The sequence below is a fragment of the Ceratotherium simum genome, chromosome 19, assembly GCF_057802395.1.
Source record: "Ceratotherium simum simum isolate JZ-2026a chromosome 19, ASM5780239v1, whole genome shotgun sequence".
Lineage (NCBI taxonomy): Eukaryota > Metazoa > Chordata > Mammalia > Perissodactyla > Rhinocerotidae > Ceratotherium > Ceratotherium simum.
In genome coordinates, this window is record NC_141918.1 from 53,444,849 (window position 1) to 53,463,033 (window position 18,185).

The window sequence follows — 18,185 nt, forward strand, 5'->3', positions numbered from 1 at the left end:
TGAGTACAGCAGAGCAGAACCCTGCCTGATCTTTTCGCACCGTCCTCACCTTTCAGCACTATATCAGACAATGCTCTGCGGCTATTCACAGAGTGTTCATGGCCAGTTTTTTGGAAGTGGGTGGTCAGGTCCTTCTTCCTAGTCTGTCTTGGTCTGGAAGCTGCGTTAAAACCTGTCCACCCTTGGTGACCCTGCTGGTAATTGAAATACTGGTGGCATAGCTTTCAGCATCACAGCAACGTGCAGCCACCACAGTGTGACAACTGACCGATGCGGGGTGTGGTTCTGACTGGGACATGAAACCAGGCCAAGGTGGTGAGAGCACCAGATCTTAACCGCTAGACCACCAAGGCTGGCCTTCAATTTTAAACAGACTCATTATTGCCCCCTATAACCAAAATATACAAAAGAACACACGACACAATTTATGTAAATATTTTTCAAGGTTTTATTGCAAACCAAAATTGGTTTATCACACACACAAAAAGTTGTGTGATGGGGTGGGGGAAAGAATTGTACATATTATAACCAGGTTAATTACAGTACATTAAAATGGTGGTTTACATTACAAATAAGCCTGTAAGTTTAAATATAGTAGTGTTATAACCCAATGTACAGACTTTCTTTATACAATACATACAATTATCAGGAACGCAAAAAAAAAAAAACACACACATAAATAATGCCCATTTTACAGGTGACATTTGAAACAATGAGAACACCAGGCTTTGACTGACAACTGGGGCATTGGTCCATAAAAACCCTTTCTAAAAATAGAAATATTTGTAGCAGCAATGCTTTCTTTAAGCATCTGGATACAAGTCATTGCAAGACCATTTCAATAAATTTTAGTTATTAACTCTATCTTACAAAAAAAAAAGAACAGTCTACACATAAATTTATCTTCCAAATATGGAAGAAACAAACAATGTCCCACATTGTAGTGTCCTGCAAGTGTCACATTGATGCTCATAACTGAATCCGTCTTGATCAAGCACACCACACACACACCATGGTTCACACAGTAAATCCACGAGGGAAGATAAAGAAATGAAATGCTCTGCAATAGGAAAAGCTTTGGAGCTAACACGATCTCATCGGAAAAGGCACGTTTCATAAGATTCGCTCTCATGGCCCAGACAGACCTCCAGAAGATCCTGCTTAGAACCACGTCTCCCTTCTAACAAGACTCGCGCATCTGTCTAAGGCGGCCCTCTGATGCTCGGTTCAGAGATAGCACCACGCTGGAAGGAAGAATAAAAATGAAAACCTCATGAGCTCAGTGAGAGGAGGATGTGCTCTTCGAAAAGCTTCCAGCATACAGTGTGCAATAAGATTGCCAAGATGTGCCAGCTTTCAGAGATGTGCAAATTCTCTTTGAAGATGTCCTGTCGGCTGGCAGCTCCGCCAAAAGGCTAACTTTAACATTGAAAAACACACATAAAATCCTTCAAAACCACACCTAAGACTGTTCAGAGGAAAGAGTCCATGGGAGGTGCATAGGAGAAGCCCAGGAAGGCCTCTGCAGCCTCCTTGACACTGGCTGTGAGGAGGATGCTGTCCGGGGACCTGCCGATGGAGCTGGGGACCGGCTCTTCGGTGAACTCGGGGTCGAAGTGCCGCAGGTCGCTGGGTCCACTCTGTGGCAGGAAGGAGGAAATACACTCTGTGTCAAGAATTCACATGGATACAGGGCAGGGAAATCCCCACTCAGGCTTTAAATCCTGGGGCTCAGGTCTTTAGGGCACTGTATGGGAACTCCCATTATAATCATCCATTCGACTAACAATACCCAGAGGCCACACACAGTGTAAATAAGGAGATAATGTTCACTTTCTGTCTTTTGGTACTTTAATTCATAAATGTGCTAAAAAATTATGTGAGCTTTGTTGGGACAAAAATTTTACTTTTTCTCTAGGTAAAATAATGAGCTATGAATAAAATATCTGCCGGTTTCTTCCTCGAGGGCCCTCCCCCTCCACCACCACCATCAACTCTGACTTTAAGACATGCCCTTTGGGCCTCCCTAATCTTAGAAGAGAGAGATACTCACCACATTCGGGTTAAAAGGGGGAGTAATTTTCTTATTAATGAGATCATCCCAGTTAATTAGGGAGAAGAAGACGTGGTTCTTAATCTCCATCTGTTGAGAGGAAACACAAGATTAATTTAGACAGGCAGAATCCAAGGAGGGCAGTGAGGTCCAGTGTGTGTCCCAGACAGCCCAGGAGAGCAGGAAAAATTGACTCACAAAGTCTTCCTTGGCGCCCAGCCTCTTGGTCCGGTCCTTCTGCAGGAGGCCCTCCAGGAGGTGTCTTGCAGAATTTGTAATATTTGGCTTCAACTGGAGGGGCTTGTTCAGAATGTTGTCGTACATCTCAGCGGTGTTTCGGCTGTAAAAAGGAGGCTGAGAGAAGGGGGAAATTCTTAGACCTCAGTTGGAAATTCTGTATAGCATACAGAACTATGGAGAAGGGACTTGCACTACAATGTATTAAGCTGGATTTGACAGTCTTTCCCTTGATAGGTTTTCTCTGCCCTGGACTTTTGAGCGTCTATTTTGCAACCCTTATCAGCAAGTAGATGCTAACAAGCCATGTTCTCCACCCTCATATAGGTTAAGTGTGATTATCTCTAGTAAAACGTGAATTTACAGAAGAAAAATTCACTCAGTACGAGTTTACCCTAAAACACGCATAAAATAACCAATATGCCTTTCTTATCAGCATTTGATAAGCTGACTGATAAGGGCAAGACACAACGACCAGGCCTGCAGTGGGGCCCGTGTGCCAGCTTAGCCTGGATTGTAAGAAGACTACATTCTAGGGAGCGTCGTCAAAGCAAGGGCACTATTCCCCGATTCTCAACGTGCTACTCACCAGGCCGTAGAGCATCTCGTACAGGACGGCGCCCAGGCACCACCAGTCCACGGTCCTGTCGTAAGGCTGCTTATGAAGCACCTCAGGCGCGAGATACTGAAAGACAGAGCAGGAAAAGAGAGTTCAGAGCTCGTGACACCAGGCAATCCCAGGACCAAGCAGGCACTTTGAAAGGGCTGAGACCCGGGTCCACTTGGAGGGTATATCTCCCGAGATTACTTCCTGATGAACTGCTGGACTTGGAGGCTGACTGGCCCTTATGTGCACTGACATTCTGGAAGCTACTGGGCTCCCAGTAGGTATCTCATCTGGGGATTTAGAAATCTTTTAGGACGTGTATCTTGCAAACATCTAGTTTTAATTAAGGCAACATGAGGCCTTGGAATTTCTCATGCTGCACCACACAGCAAAGGTATTTTACTTGCACTGAATTGGACTAAGAAATCTCTGAGAACCGTTCACTCTTTTGTAGTTGAAAGCATCATTGCACTTCTCTCTTTTGGAAGGAGGGGGTGGACTGCCCCAAATCGAGAGCGCTCCTACCTCAGGCGTGCCACAGAAGGTGGACGTCGTGCCGTTGTGCTCAATGTTCTCCTTGCAGAGCCCAAAGTCAGTGAGGACGATGTGTCCCTGTGAATCTAGCAAAATATTCTCTGGTTTTAAGTCTCTGTGAAAAAATGAAGACAAAAGTAGTGGCATAAGTTAACTTCACTTCCTAAGAAATCCTCTGTAAAGATAACTGCTAGGGGTATTACAAGCATCTGAAATTCACTGTAGTTGTAGAGCGAATAAAACAGGGCGCCCTTCTTCTGCTAATCTATTCTGGATTAGGCACCATCCTAGCTGGCTAGGGCTCTGGTGGCATGGAGCCAAGGCAGCTCACATGCTGGGGGAGCTGGTTTTAGATGACCAAGTTGTACATAAATACAAATTATTTTAAGGCCCTTTCAGAGGCTACGGCTGTCTCCTTTACACCCAGGAAGGGTAGCCTTAAGAGCTCCTCGGCTCACCTATAAACGATGTTCAGGGAGTGCAGGTAACCCAAGGCACTGGCTATTTCAGCAGCATAGAAACGAGCCCGTGGTTCCAGGAAGCAGCGCTCCCTCTGGAGATGGTAAAACAGCTACGGGAGACAGAACAGAGTTAGTCTGGGTTGCCAAAGCCTGATAACAACACATTTAATTAGTCTCGACATATATAGCTAAAGAGAACAATGGCAGGAAGTGGCCCTAAATAGTCTATTAACTATCTGAAACCTGGCAGGTTAAAGCAAATGCTAATTCTGGTAACTTTTCCCCCCTAAGTATCTTTTACAAACTTTCTTCTCAAACCAAAACCAAGCAGGCTGTGCGCAGACACCCAAGGGGCGGCTCAAATTCCCTCTGCTCACCTCTCCACCATTAATGTAGTCTAGGACGAAGTACAGTTTGTCAGCAGTCTGGAAAGAGAAGTGAAGGCCCACCAGGAAAGGGTGTTTCACATTCTTCAGGAGAACATTCCGCTCCGACATAATATGCTTTTCCTAGAAGAAGGATAATTAAGATTTAGTGGCAAATTTCAACTTGGCACTAAACTTCCAAGGTCAAACTCTTCAACGAATGTCTATCTCTAACCCCCACCCATCAAGCACCTCTCCTACCTCCTTCTTCTTCAGGATCGCCTTCTTCTGTAAAACCTTGACTGCATAGAAGACTTCTTCTGCTTTGTGTCTGGCCAGAAGAACCTGAAATTTCAATTAAAACATCATTTTGCTTTCCACATTCAGGGAGAATGCAAAATGAGTGCATGAAAGACTATAAATAACGAAGTCTTCAGATTTGAAATTACCTTTCCAAAACTGCCCTTCCCAATCACTTTCAAGAAGTGAAAGTCAGATGGTTTAGCATGAGGGTTGGATGACGGGCCAAGGTTGATTTGCTGAGAAGGACTTGGCTGGAAAAGAAAATGTTTTCTTTTAATATCCTTCCTTCAAAGGAAGCCACTGATAATAAAGTAGAGGCAATGTAAAAGATGTGACATCTGCAAGTAACTGAGGCAAGTCACCACACATCTATAAACACATTCAAAAGTACTTTTCATCCATATATGTTGATATTTCAAATGAATAAGGAAACTATATGCCATCGTGTTGTTGTAAGCAGATAAAACTTGTATGCAATATGCCTTTTAAAATATTCCACTGACTCAACACTTAAGTGCTTCTGTCACTTGTCATGCCATGAACTAACAAGGCATTCCTGCCTTGATGCTAATTTCTAGAAATGCTATTCTAATTCATCAATGTAGGAATACGAACTGACTCATTTACAGGATTCCTCCACAGAGGCATCACAAACAGAGAATACTTACCGGAGGAGAAGGGTTGGCATTCATAAGCTCAGGCTCCTGAGGTTGGGAGATTTTCAAAATGGACTGAACTTCAGGGCTGCAGAGAAGAAAGGAGCCACTTAGAACCTCTCAACTCGCCACAAGGGGGCACACCAACACCAATAGTGAGTTTCTGGCTCAACTTTTCCCCCAGAATTGAGTGTTTAAACTAAAAACACCCAAATAAATTACTCAGTTAAAGGAAAAACAGCCAGAGAAAATAATAAACCCGGTTAAATACAGAGATGAGGGTTGTTCTTTAAGGAGAGAGGGGGTGAATTAGGCAAACATGAAAATTTCATCTTACAATTAGAACAAGTCAAATCAGCACATTCACTTTAATGTTTAAAATGTTTTAAATAAATTAGAACTTAAAGAGAAAAGGGATCCTCACACCCGGGGCAGTCTTTGGCTTCCTGATTAACACGCTGATGAGAACGTGTCTTTACTGCCGGTAAGTAAACTGAACTATACTAATTTTTACTGCTCCAATCCCCCCAAACTTACTGTTTGCATGCATAGGAGTTATTGGCAATCTTCTGAATGAAGTCGTTCAGGCCCATCCTCCTCTGTTTCATGAAAGCTGTGAATTAGAGAAGAGAAATAAACAGACGTTTAGACGGCTTAGTCACATCCGATGCCACAAAGACTCATGTGATCAAGGACCTAAAAAAATTTCCACTTCGCGTGTCCACGAACAGAAGTGCGGCCTGACGCGCACACTCACCGATGAGGATTGCAACCATGCCCCTCATTCTGGAGTAAGTGAGGGTGCCCCTAGCAGCCTCGGTTTTCACCGTCATCGCCACACACAGAGCGCAGGGGACGTTAGCGACGGGAGACGCGCTCAGCCAGGACTGCGCTCGGGCCGCGCCGCCCGCCTTATAAGCGCTGCCCGGCGAGGGGGCAGGGCCCGCGCGACAGCGAGGCAGCGGCGCTGCCGGCCCCGCCCCGGCCCCGCCCCGGCCCCGCCCCGGCCCCGCCCCCAGCTCGTCCGGCCCCGCCCCTCGCCGCGAGGCTCGGCTGGCGGCGGTGCGCCGGGTGGTGCGGCCCCCGGCGGGAGGGCGACCCGGGGCGCGGGCGGGGGGCGCGGGGCCGCGCTCAGCCTCCCTCGGCTGCCGGGCCGCAGAGGGGCAGCCGCGGGCGGAGGGGCGGGGAGGGAGGGAGTCCGCGGTAATTTTCCAGCTCTCCCATTGATTCCGCCCTGCGAGGCTCTCCAAGTCGCAGCCTCGCGGCGCTCCCCGCCCGGCGCGCGGCCACCGGGGGGCTCCGTGCCGGCTCTGACTCTCCGGCCCTCCCTTCGGAGTCCCCCGGCCCGGCGCCGACCCCTCCCCGACTTCCCGCGGCGCCTCCCCAGCCCCCGCGCGGCCGGGGTCCCTCCCGGGGCAGGCGGCCCGCGCCCCGACCTCCGGGCCCCGCGCCCGCCCCGGCCCCCTCCCGCCGCCCCAGCACGGCCGGAGCGCGCAGCCCCGCCCGAGCCGCAGCCCGCTCACCCAGCCCGGTCAGCAGCAGGGACTCGCTCCGCTTCTGCGCCTCGGCCCTCTTCTTGGGGCGCGGCCGCAGCAGGGACTCGAGCCGGGCCCGCGCCAGCGCGCCCTGCATCTCCGCGAGCGCAGCGCCGCCGGCGGGCGAGGGCGCCGGAGCTCTGAGCCGCCTTGAAGGAGCCGCCGTGACTCAGGCCGGCAAGATTTCCTGCCGAGTCCCAAAACAAACAAACGGCCCTTGTGCGCGGCCCGGCCGCTTCCGAAAACGCCTTTTTTGTGCTTTTGGCCAAAGCCAAGCAAGGCTGAAAAATCCCAGAACTTGGAAGAGGAGGAAGGAAGGAAAGAAAGAGGGAAGGGGGAGGGAGAGGTCAGGAATGTGCAGGGGAGGGGGCGGAAATAAAAGTCGTCTCTGCACTGAAGGGAAAGAAGGACAATCTACATTTTGCATTTTTTTCCCTAAAGTAATCTCTGAGAACATTCTGCCCGTTTCGCATGTAATTTTCTTCCTTGCATTTTAATCCCCGCCATGCCAAGGACACGTGAGGAAGTGGCGAGTCGGGGAGCGGTGGCCGCGCGCAGGGGCGACCCGGAGTGACCCCGGGGCGGCGCGGGGGCCCCGATTCCCTGTGCCACCTGAAAACTCCGCAAGGTCGCCTTACATCGTCCTCAAACCCCTTAGTGTCATCGTCTTCCCTGCCCCTCCTCCGGTCTATTTCAGGGCTGACCCGGGAGTCTCCTTACGGTTTTACACCTCGTTCTTTCTCTAAGTCCCAGATACACTGACTCGGTAACTCCTGGAAGACCAGCCGGGACCCTGCGCCCGGGAAGGCGAGGAGGGAGGAGGCTCCGCAGAGCCCGCCGCCAGGAGCCGCCGGGAGCTGCAGTCCGCCCGCCGCGCCAGGACCGGCGCCAGCGCTGGGGAGCCGCGAGCAGGCGACGGGGCCGGGAGCGGGGGCGCCTGCGAGTTACTAGGGTTTGCAGGGCCCGGTACCTGGCGCTGGCTGGTGCTGTCTGCGGTGGCTGCCCTGCCATGACCCCTTGCTGCCAAGGGCCCTGCCATGTTAGAGCAGCCTCCTGGGGCTGACACACTCCGAATACCGGCCAAACCAGGAATGGTCTGGGGAACGGTTTTTCTTCGGTCCTGGGCACCGATTTGTTTTGCAGGCACAACCACCTCATTTGCCCTAAGATGATCTGTGGTCCCAACTGCTCCTTGGTTTGCTCTGTTAGCACAGCCCCAAACCGGGTGAAGGGAACACATCTCTCTCCTGGAAAGAGGCTGGGAAGTTTTGCTCAGCACCCACTCTTTAAAAAGTATTTATTGTTGCCTGAAATTGATGCTCTAACCTAAAGCAAGGTTTAGGAAACTCCAAATCACAGTCACTGGCCCATTTCTGCTTCCTCTTGCATGGATTCTTCATAGAATATGACTTTCTTATTGGCAGTGCCCCGCACATCCCACATTTCACTTCAGCTAGCCTAGCCCAGCCCAGCCCTGCTCAAACACCGTCCCTTCCCCTTTTGAGAGAGCAAACTTTGCAAAGACTGCCCGGAAAAAGCATCCTGTACCAGAATTTCTGCTTGTGTTTTTAAAACATTAAAAATTAAGAAACGTTCCATCAGAGACCCTCCCCCACGCCCTCTCCTGTGCCTTTCCCATGCCAAGTAACCTCAAATCCTCTGAAGCATCTTTGTTTTATCCATTCTATCCAAATTTCAGTAATAAAAGCAGACGAACCTTTCAAAGGGGATTTTATAGCCTCCTCTTTCATTCTTCAGGTTGCCTAGGGTATGAAGGTTGGGGATTACTTTCTGGAGGCTGGAGGTGGAGCTCTGTTATGGCTGGAGTAGGCTCCTGGTATGTGCCTATAAAGCTGGAGGCTGTGATGTCAAGGGAGCACAAGGCAGAGACAGCTGTCCCTGCTCTGTTAGGAACCCCACTTTATATAAGGCAATTTACATACAGGAAGGGAGCAAGCTGCAAAGTTCAACACGGGGCCATTTATTCCCTCCATTGCAACATCACCCAGAAAATTACAGTCATCAGCGTCCTGGGTTTATTACACCCCCAGCAAGACACACAAGAAATGTAACTTGACTGATTATCATCACAAATCAGTCCAGAAAAAATTCAAAACACATGCACAGGGCTCATTTTCTCAAAGAAGCTCTGCTGCACGCATTCGAGGAGGAACGTGGAATTTAAGTTAGGGGACTTTAAATGGAATAGAGAAGAGGCACAACCATGTGATTTGTGGTTGGAGCAGAAAAGGAGCGTCTGACGTGCTCCCTCCTCCCTCCCGTACTGTTCAGCAGTTGGAGACGGATGGTCTGCTAAACTTATCATTTAACGGAGAGAATCAAGTTGTTGAGACTGGCTTTTCTTCCAACCGGATACCTCATGGGTGGAGCAGGCGCCCCCTGTTCTGTCCCAGCAACCTACTAAGACTTCCGAACAGGAAGGTGACACACGGCGGCGGGTGTATGGGGTAGGGGATGTGGACAGGGGACTGTGTGTGACGCCCGCCTGTTAACTCTGCACAGGCTTTAGGTTGCCCTGTGGCCGCTTTTCAAACGCTTGATCCGTTCTTCCTTCCCGTCGCCAGCCTCTTTCTTTGGTTCAGATAGTCCTCCTACGGGGAGGAATCAGCCCCTTCCCTCTTACTCCCTGGTGGCAGGGTGGCCAGAGTTTCGTCACCAGAATCTGCTTGTACGTGCAACCTAGAGGGCGCTCGCGTTCTCCGGGAGAACCTCTCCCCAGTGCATGATCCCCCCACTTCCCTCCTGAGGTTGAATCCGTTCCAGATAATTTCTCTACAACACTTTGTGCAAAGAAAATATAGACAGCTTGATACGAGAGAGGCCGATTACCTCCCCACTCCTCCAGCCAATCGTCTCCTTTATGCCTCATACTGGGACAACTACAATCAAAACTCCAGTGGAAATGATTTACCAAGATGCAACGTTTGCACTGAAAAAACATTTTCTAGTACCTGTGTATTTTAATACTTCAGAAAATCGTTTTAGCTCTTCTGCTATATTTTTCCTTAATGATGGATAGATAAAATACTAAAATCTGAAAGCTTTACTAAGCTATGACCCTTTCCACTTAATTTTAAGGCTCAGGAAGCAAATTACTGGTATTTCTCAATGCATCAGAGGAAATGTTTTGAAAAATATTTTTATAAGAACTTAACTATGCCCGCACTTGGACTGCTTTTTAGATGTGTCAGCTGTGTTGGTCTTCACTCCCTAGGACAATATCTTCCACTGATAACAGGGCAACATAATTGTTTTGTGTTGCTCAAAGTACCACAAATCCTAGAACAATCCTGTGCACAGTTTACATTTCCATACTCATTGATTCATTAGTTGATGCTTATAGAATCCTTTCCTTAGAGCATCACCCAGGAAAGCGCATAGAAATGCCAGAAAACAAAATTTATTACTCTAGAGAGCAACTGAATGGATCAGTTTTTGTTGACGCTTGTCACCAAGGGCATGTCTTTTTTACAGTATTCATCAAACAGAAAATGAGGACAACAAATGAGCTTACGCAGGATAGCTATTATGGGTAAGAAGCTAGCAGCGGTGGTTAAATAAATGTCTATTTATAGAACCCAGGGTCTATAGTGATTATTACCTTCTGTATTCATAATTGTCAAAATCGACATGCATAAGGAGATAAGAATGTGATACAGCAGGTAACTAAGAGAAGAACACATTATCTAGAATAACAGTGTTAAGAGTCATGAAGACCCACAAAATGACATGCTTTATTTATGCAGGTCTTATTTTTTTTCCAAGACAGTGGTTTTGAATAAACAAGACTATACACTACAAGAACCTTGTAGCCATCTAGTATGGAGACCTTATGTTGTTTTCTTTAACAGCATTTTCTTTTTTTTTTTGGTGAGGAAGATTAGCCCTGAGCTAACATCTGTGCCCATCTTCCTCTATTGTATGTGGGACGCCTGCCACAGGATGGCTTAATGAGCCGTGTGTGGGTCCACACCTGGGATCCAAACCTGCAAACCACGGGCTGCCAAAGTGGAGCGCACAAACTTGACCACTACACCACCGGGCCGGTCCCTCTAACAGCATTTTTTGACTATTAAAGATTAAGTGATTATTGTTATTTTTCTTCTGAGTTGAGCAGATAATGGGCAAAATTGTGAAATAGCAAAACTTGCTTTTAGGGCCAAATTTTATCTCCTTCCTGTAACCCTTCTTTGTCACTGAAGTTGACTCTCATGCTTCTCCTAGTTCCTACCCGTGGCAGTGGCGTACTATGTGCTTCCCCAGACTCTGAAATATTGACCCCCGCCTTCCACTAATGCCAGCCACCACAACGCCCTGCTCTCGGCCAATTGCCACAGGAGATATTGACCTGATCCTTCCACCCGTTCGCTTTTCCCCCTCCCTCCTTACAGTTCTTCCTTCCTTCCCTCTCTCTCTCCTTCCTTCCTTCCTTTCTCCCTCCCTTCTGTTCATTCATTCATTCATTCATGCAAGCATTTAACAAGCATTTATTAAGTACAAAGATTAAGATCAAGTGACACAAATATGAGTAATCTAGTTATCTGGATTACTGAGAGAGTGAACTTTGCTCTCTCGTTCTAAGCGGGGAGACACGCTAAATTAAGATGAGTGTTAAGACAGAGGTGTGAGCAATCTGCCATAAAAGAAAAGAGAGAAATTTTCCACTGGGAAGAAGCAGCAGGCATGCAATGGTTAAGAAAAGTCTCCACAAAGAAATGATATTTGGGCTGATCCTGGAAAGACCAGCTAGGTACAAAAGAGGAAAGTCATTCTGGGCAGAAGAAATAGCATGGGCACCAAACTCTGAGGTGCTATGTAGCATCTCTGGAATAATTTGGAAATATGGTCCTTACTCAGACCTTACACCCGAGCAGAATGTATATGGCGCCATTGCTGCTGCACCTGAAGTGGGAAAAAGGCACTTTCAAGTGAAATGAAAAAGATCCCAGCTGGCACAAATCTGCCTCTCCCTCTCACTGTCCTCCTCCCCCCTAATGAATTTGGAATTAATAATGTCTTTAAAATATGTCAATTTGAAGGACTGCCGATTATTAGCCTGCATAGGCACCTCTGGGTCTGGTACAGCTCTGGGCATGGTTGAAGTTCATTCATCCATTCATGGACAGATTCTTCTAGAACTCTGCATCAGACACTCTACTAGATGCAGGTGATACAGTGGTAAACATGAGCTCACACAGCGAGGGACAGGTGGGGAATTACCCACAAAGGCAGACTGAGTCCTACTGTGAAGAGATCTAAAAGCCACCAAGGAAAACCCCTGCACCAGGGCTTTTAAGTGACACATTCCAATGAATTTGGGAAAGTTAATTCAAACCAAAATGTGATTGATGACTCAACTGTTAGTCCTTCAAGGGATATTTGCTTTTTTTTTTTAACTACCCTTATCTTATTAAAAATGAACAAATTTACATACACAAACATATAAGGAAGTGTTGGAAGTTGGAACGGGGAGATTTATGTAGTTGGGAGGTGGAGGAGAATGTAGACACATATAGGCATAGTCTTGCACAGGGAGGGCCATCTGTCAGAGGTGATACCAGCAGTGTTCCATACGCATCCCTTCTAAACAGTCAGGCCACAGGAAAGTGGGCAGGAGGGTAGGGCATGATTTTGTAGTAAATTTTTTATTTCAATCAAGGAATAAATCAAAGAAGGGACGCCAGTGGTAGCTCCTGACATGGGAGGAATGGGAATCTAGCTAGCAACAAACTAGTGGTCTATGACAGGCTGAACACCCACCTTATGCCCCTCTTTGGAATGCTGTCAGTGCCTGACGTAGTACAATCAAATGAACAATAAATAAATAAAAATAAATGTCAACTATAATTCAATATGAAGGGCAAAGAATAGCACATATTTGACAGCTTTTTATTTGGCTTTCAGGATTGGCCGGGAAAATGAAGTCTGGGAAAGTCTCTTTATGATTACGAAAAATAATACAAGTGTAAATTGGAAAAATTTTTAAGTCAAAATTCAATATTATCTGTGACTTTCTACATACAAAAGGACTACGGCCTTCCTGAAAGCCTTATATATTATCGACATAGCTTTTCTGTTTGGCATTTATGGCTTGGCATTTATTTATTGTTAGGCGTTTGCATCCTAAAAGGCCTTTGTCAAGTCAAAAACATCAGCTTGTATTGATAACCATCAGGTATTGTGCAAGGACAGCCGGGGAACTTGGGGCTGAGGAGCCCTCCCTTCTCTCTGTGGAGGGTGGACCCGCATGCGCCCCTTCCGCCCCTGCGAGTCCCGCAGCCCAGCCTCGGCTTCAGGCAGCACAGGGCTTGGGAGTTCTTTGCAGACCGGATCCTTCTTGGGACACACATAGTAAAGCTGTAACCTACACGAAGACAGTAGAAAGGGCTCTCATTCACCCCACTTTATTTACAAAGTGCCAACAGTAAATAAGGAGCCTGGATTTCTGGTAGACATCTTTTGACACACTAAAGTGAAAACTGAAAGCTTTAATTTGCTCCTTCTGAATCTCCCCCTACTGTCCCTCACCCTACAATCACTCTGGCAAGAAGCAGAAGACGCTCAGGCCATCCCTAAGGACTGTTTTCTGTAAACCCTCCCTACAAAGTTCAGCAACAAAATACGATAAATGTAACAGTAACCAGCAGTGGGAAAGCCGGGGACAGGACGGCTGGCAGAAGGTTGATGGCCTCATTTTAATGTGAAGCAGTTTAGTGAGCTTCCTTTTGAATTCAACCCTGAGTGTCAGCTACATAAACGTGTCTGTCGCCTCCCACAGGAGTGTTGGGGACATGCTGAAGGTAGGGCCCTGTGCGCACACTTTAGTGAGGCCCGTTACCCGTGAGACCGGAGACAAGGTGTTCTGTAAACCTTAATCTTAATCTGTATAATGAGGACACCAATCCTTAATATAAATTGTGAAAAATAATTGAAATAGAGAATTGAGTAAGTGCCTTGCTCAAGTTGGAATCTCACGTAGAAAATAGGATGCGTCTACTTTCCTGATCCATCCTACACACATCACAACCACGAACAGAACACGTCACACAGCACAGTGGGCTCCGACGAATCAGAACAGTCACGTTATGCGCTGTGTTGAAAGCACATAAACAGTGCGGGCCACCTCGTCTGCTGGGCGAGGACAGGCCTGTGCAATGGGGGTCCTATTAAAGGCTGAGAAGACGATCCACTTTGGTTTTCAAACTTCCCTCCTCTCTAGGTCTCCCCACAGACAATGCTCCAGAATGGGCTGTGTCAGAGGACCAAATGGCATGATTTCAGAGTAAAGACTTGTTTACCAAGTGTTTGAAGTAAAGTCTAAAGTTTAGGGTGAAAAAGCAGACAGTAAGCCAAAAGCTAACCTCAAGGAGTTTCTGATTGCTCGTGGTGGGTGGGAAACAACAGAAGGTAGATCTGGGCCTATTGAGAGGGCGGAGGCAGTGACAGCGGGTCAGAGAAGGCTGGCTAGTACAGAGGAAGCTTTTTCTAGGTCACTCAGCGTGTCCTCCAGTTACGGAGAGAGGAACATCCTCCCAGCCATGGTGAATTTTTATCATTCAGACCTCTGCGGGCACCTCTGTGCCAAGCACTGGGCTGAGCCCTGGACCCAACAAGGATACTCAAGATGGGCAGCGTTGCCACACTCAGGGAGGGCACGGCCTATGTGTATTTTGTTAAACTGAAGAGCGCTTTCCCAACAGCAAAAGTGAGCTTACTGATACTGCTACTTTCCCCAAGGCCCAGCCACATCTTCACGCCATCATAGTACAGGCTTGGGCGTGCTGAACCATTTAGAATATTCACTTTTTCAAGTGAGGAATGGGCTTGCAGTTCTCCTGCAGCTCTAATATGGTACAGTCTGTGATTTCTGGGAGAAGATAAACCTAAAAGGACCTTCTGGAGGCCCAGAACCACCTCACGTGGTGTCCTCTAACAACGCCCACACCCGCTAATCCTGTGGAACCCTCTTCCTCCCCCCATTGTAGGTCTTGAGCTCTTAGTTATTTGAATCTCAGGTGCCTCCCCAGACCTTGAGATCCTTGAAGACCAGACAGCACAAATCGTGTTTTCGCCTGACTAACATCTCTGACGAGGTCCCTCTCCAGCACCCTCTCTCTCCACTCCCCTTAGCCCTCCAGGCTTGAGCCATCTTGGCTCTTGTTCCTTTTGCAGGCCAAGCTAGGTCTGCCTTAGGGACTTTGTCTGGGCCGTGACCTCCACCTGGAATGCTCTCCTAATGCTCACATGGCTGCACCCTACCTGCTATCCAGATTTCAGAGTCAACACCACTTACACAGTGGACTTAAAGTCACCAGCCAGCCACCCTTTGTCACTCACCCTATTTCAATGATGTGCACATTAGTTTTATTATCTGACATTTTTCTTAGGTTTATTGTTTGTCTCCCCCACTGGAAAGTAGCCTCTGTGAGATAGGGATCAGATCTGTCTTATTCTCTATAGTATCCCAGGGCTCAAAAGAGTGCCTGGCCTGCAGGAAGCGCTTCATAATGAAATGGTTTACTCATATGCCTGCATGTATTGCTGGGCACGTAATTGGTTCTCTACTGAATTTAGTTTTCTTCTCTTCACCTAATAATCAAGGGCACATTTCCCCAGCAGTCACTTTACACCTCTCTATAAAAAGCAAAACAAAATCAAACCAAACAAAAAACCCTTGGGTTTAGCTATTTTATCACATATTACATACTATGCTACTCAACTGCTTCAGAAAACTGAGGGCCTAGATGTCATGAATGAGAGAGAGTGACAATTCTGAAATCAAGGCTGTTCTTTTGGTCCAATGGGATCGTTAAACAATCACGTTGAATAACCATTTTTCAAGAAAACTAGATACTTTTTTTTATAGACAACATTCAACGGATACTTTGTCAAGTTCAGAGACTCAAACCACTGGGAGGGTGGCCATCTAGGCTTTTGTCCACCTAGCGTGGTAAAATGCCAATGCAGCCTCTTGTTCCAAGAACTGCAGGCAGATAGTCTTCCAAGTCAGAAAAAATGTATCCTCTTTGTTCTCTCCTTTTAACGTTTCCCTCTAAATTCTTCTTTGCCCCTAAATTTTTTGCTGTCTATAAAGACAGAATTTAAAAATGAGAATCCCATTGGGTTCCATGATACCTTACTTCTGTTTTCAGCTGAAGGCCCTCTGGCCTGTTCCCTTTATGAATCCCCCAGTTTTGCGGGTGTGGGATGATTATATTCATGAGACATTGGCAGTTGACTAAGGAGGATTGCCCTTTCTTTAGAGTTTAAAGAAAGTGATAGCAAGCTATCTCTCCAAGAGTGACATAGTTCAGACATAGAGGCAGCCTGGGGCTCTCAAAGTCACGTCCTGGCATCCTATGTTCATCCCGCATAATCTGTAAAAGTAGATGTACCCTCGGTAGATGACGGTACAAAACGCACAATGTCACACTGCATTTTCAGACACACAGGAATAAAGGGAGGGAAACCCTCCTCATTAATGGTATCATATGACTTTGGTTTATAGAAAAGAATGCTGTCATAACCTGTTTGACTTCTGTCATTCAACCAATTTTCCTCCAGAGCTTCAGAACCTCTCATCAGCCTGAGGACATAGGATAACACAGCTGCCTCACAGGTGTTTGCTCTCTACCTTGCCATCATAAAGTTCTTCCATAACTTTCATATTGCCAGAAAGCCTGAATGAACACAGTACAAAACCCTCCTACTTTATTTTCTCTTAAAATATCCTTCTCTACACAATGGTAAGGCCTTGATAAAAGGGCCCTGTAGTGCAGTGCCTAGTGTGTAGTTTTGAAGCCACAGCAGAATGACCATTAGGTTGCCAGGAGTGGCATGAGCCACAGCACGTGTGCAAGTGTTGCACACACTTAGTACCAAGTTGGTGAGTGATTGCATTTCATATCGCTGTGATTACATATTCATACATGTGTATTAGTCAGGGGTCTCCAGAGAAACAGAATCAATAGGATGTATATGTGTGTGTGTGTGTGTGTGTATACAGAAAGATGGAGAGATTTATTTTAAGGAATTGGCTCATGCAATTATGGAGGCTGTCAAGTCCAAAATCTGCAGGGTGGGCTGGCAGGCTGGAGACCCAGAGAAGAACTGATGTTGCAGCTCAAGTCTGAAGGCCATCACCTGGCAGAATTCCTTCTTGCTCAGGGGAGGTGAGTTTTTGTTCCGTTAAGGCATTCAACTGATTGGATGAGTCCCACCCACACTATGGAGGACAATCTGCTTTACTCAAAGTCCACTGATTTAAATATTAATCTTATACAAAACACACCTTCACAGAAACATCCAGAATGATGTCTGACCAAATATCTGGGCACTGTGGCCCAGCCAAGTGGATATATCAAATTAACTATCACAAGTCCACCCCTTGTCAACTTGGCACCCATATGCATCTTCTTGAATCATAATTAATCTCCATACAAAGACAATAACACAGTCATACTTTCCCCAACATGATACAATTATCCTGCATACACCTAAAACCTACTAATCCTTTCCCCAGAAGAGGATGCAAAGTCTTTGCTGGGTGTTTAACTCTTCTCCTTGATTTCCTGTAACTCAAATACTATCATGTAAAGTTCACAATTCTTAAATACTGATATAAAGTCAATACATCTCATGTTACATGATAAGGGGATAAGAGAGGGAAGAAAACAAAGATATTTGCTTCATATACATATATATATATACACACACATACACACACACATACACAAACATATTCGTAACAAATAAGGAAGAAATCCTTGTGACAATTATAGCCCTTGTTTCTGTAATTGGTCATGTGGCTGTAGATGGTATTTATAACTCTCTTCTTTCACTACCCGTTTGCCCTTAGTGAGCACCTCAACTGGTCATGATTCTTTACCTAGTGGGGTGACCCAAACTTTCATTCCTGAAGGGTCTAGGCCATTAGTAGTCCTCCCTAGATTGGATTGTTGTAGTTTTCCATTGACTTTAATCATAAGGCATGGTAATACTAAGAAACACCCTAAGATATTTCCTATCTTCCAGACATACTCTTCCTTCCTTCCGTTGTGGAATAGCAGTCCAATTTCTCCTTGGTAGTCAGAATCAATCACCCCAGCCAGCTCACTACCTCCGTTCTTTGCCTGTTGATTTAGGGGCACAAAGAGCCCAAAGTGGCCAGACAGCAGTCTTAAGTTCCAGTTCCGTGGAATCGTTGTTGTGTCTCCTGGTGGAAGCATACCTCCCTTTGGAATTAAGACCTCGGCCAGCAGAGCATAAAGTTGGGGAGACGGGAAGCAAAATTTTGCTAGTGGGTCACTAGGAGTAATAGTGAGTGGTGTCACTCCCATTTCCACCCTTGAATCCTGGACCTGTGGATTCCAGCTATGGAGAAACAGTACCATATATTGAACACTGATTCAGA

General features: G+C 46.7%; 1 protein-coding gene across 3 annotated transcripts in view; it reads right to left on the minus strand.

Annotated features, from left to right (window-relative positions):
* Window positions 1-403: 403 nt before the first annotated feature.
* The window catches only part of SGK1 (serum/glucocorticoid regulated kinase 1), a 106,316-nt gene continuing 88,534 nt past the window's right edge, over window positions 404-18,185 (minus strand). Inside the window, exons 1-12 of one of the 3 annotated variants that reach the window (XM_004422341.3) lie at window positions 6,740-7,022; window positions 5,754-5,829; window positions 5,229-5,304; window positions 4,707-4,811; window positions 4,519-4,602; window positions 4,270-4,401; window positions 3,890-4,002; window positions 3,423-3,546; window positions 2,880-2,975; window positions 2,252-2,407; window positions 2,054-2,143; window positions 407-1,640 (exon numbers count right to left, since the gene is read on the minus strand). In XM_004422341.3, the coding sequence (XP_004422398.1) occupies window positions 1,473-1,640; window positions 2,054-2,143; window positions 2,252-2,407; window positions 2,880-2,975; window positions 3,423-3,546; window positions 3,890-4,002; window positions 4,270-4,401; window positions 4,519-4,602; window positions 4,707-4,811; window positions 5,229-5,304; window positions 5,754-5,829; window positions 6,740-6,848 (1,329 nt within the window). In that variant the 5' untranslated portion in view covers window positions 6,849-7,022 and the 3' untranslated portion in view covers window positions 407-1,472. Of the gene's footprint in view, window positions 1,641-2,053; window positions 2,144-2,251; window positions 2,408-2,879; window positions 2,976-3,422; window positions 3,547-3,889; window positions 4,003-4,269; window positions 4,402-4,518; window positions 4,603-4,706; window positions 4,812-5,228; window positions 5,305-5,753; window positions 5,830-5,973; window positions 6,113-6,739; window positions 7,023-18,185 lie in introns of those variants that run through there. The other 2 variants (XM_004422342.3, XM_004422340.3) reach the window with 2 other exon arrangements.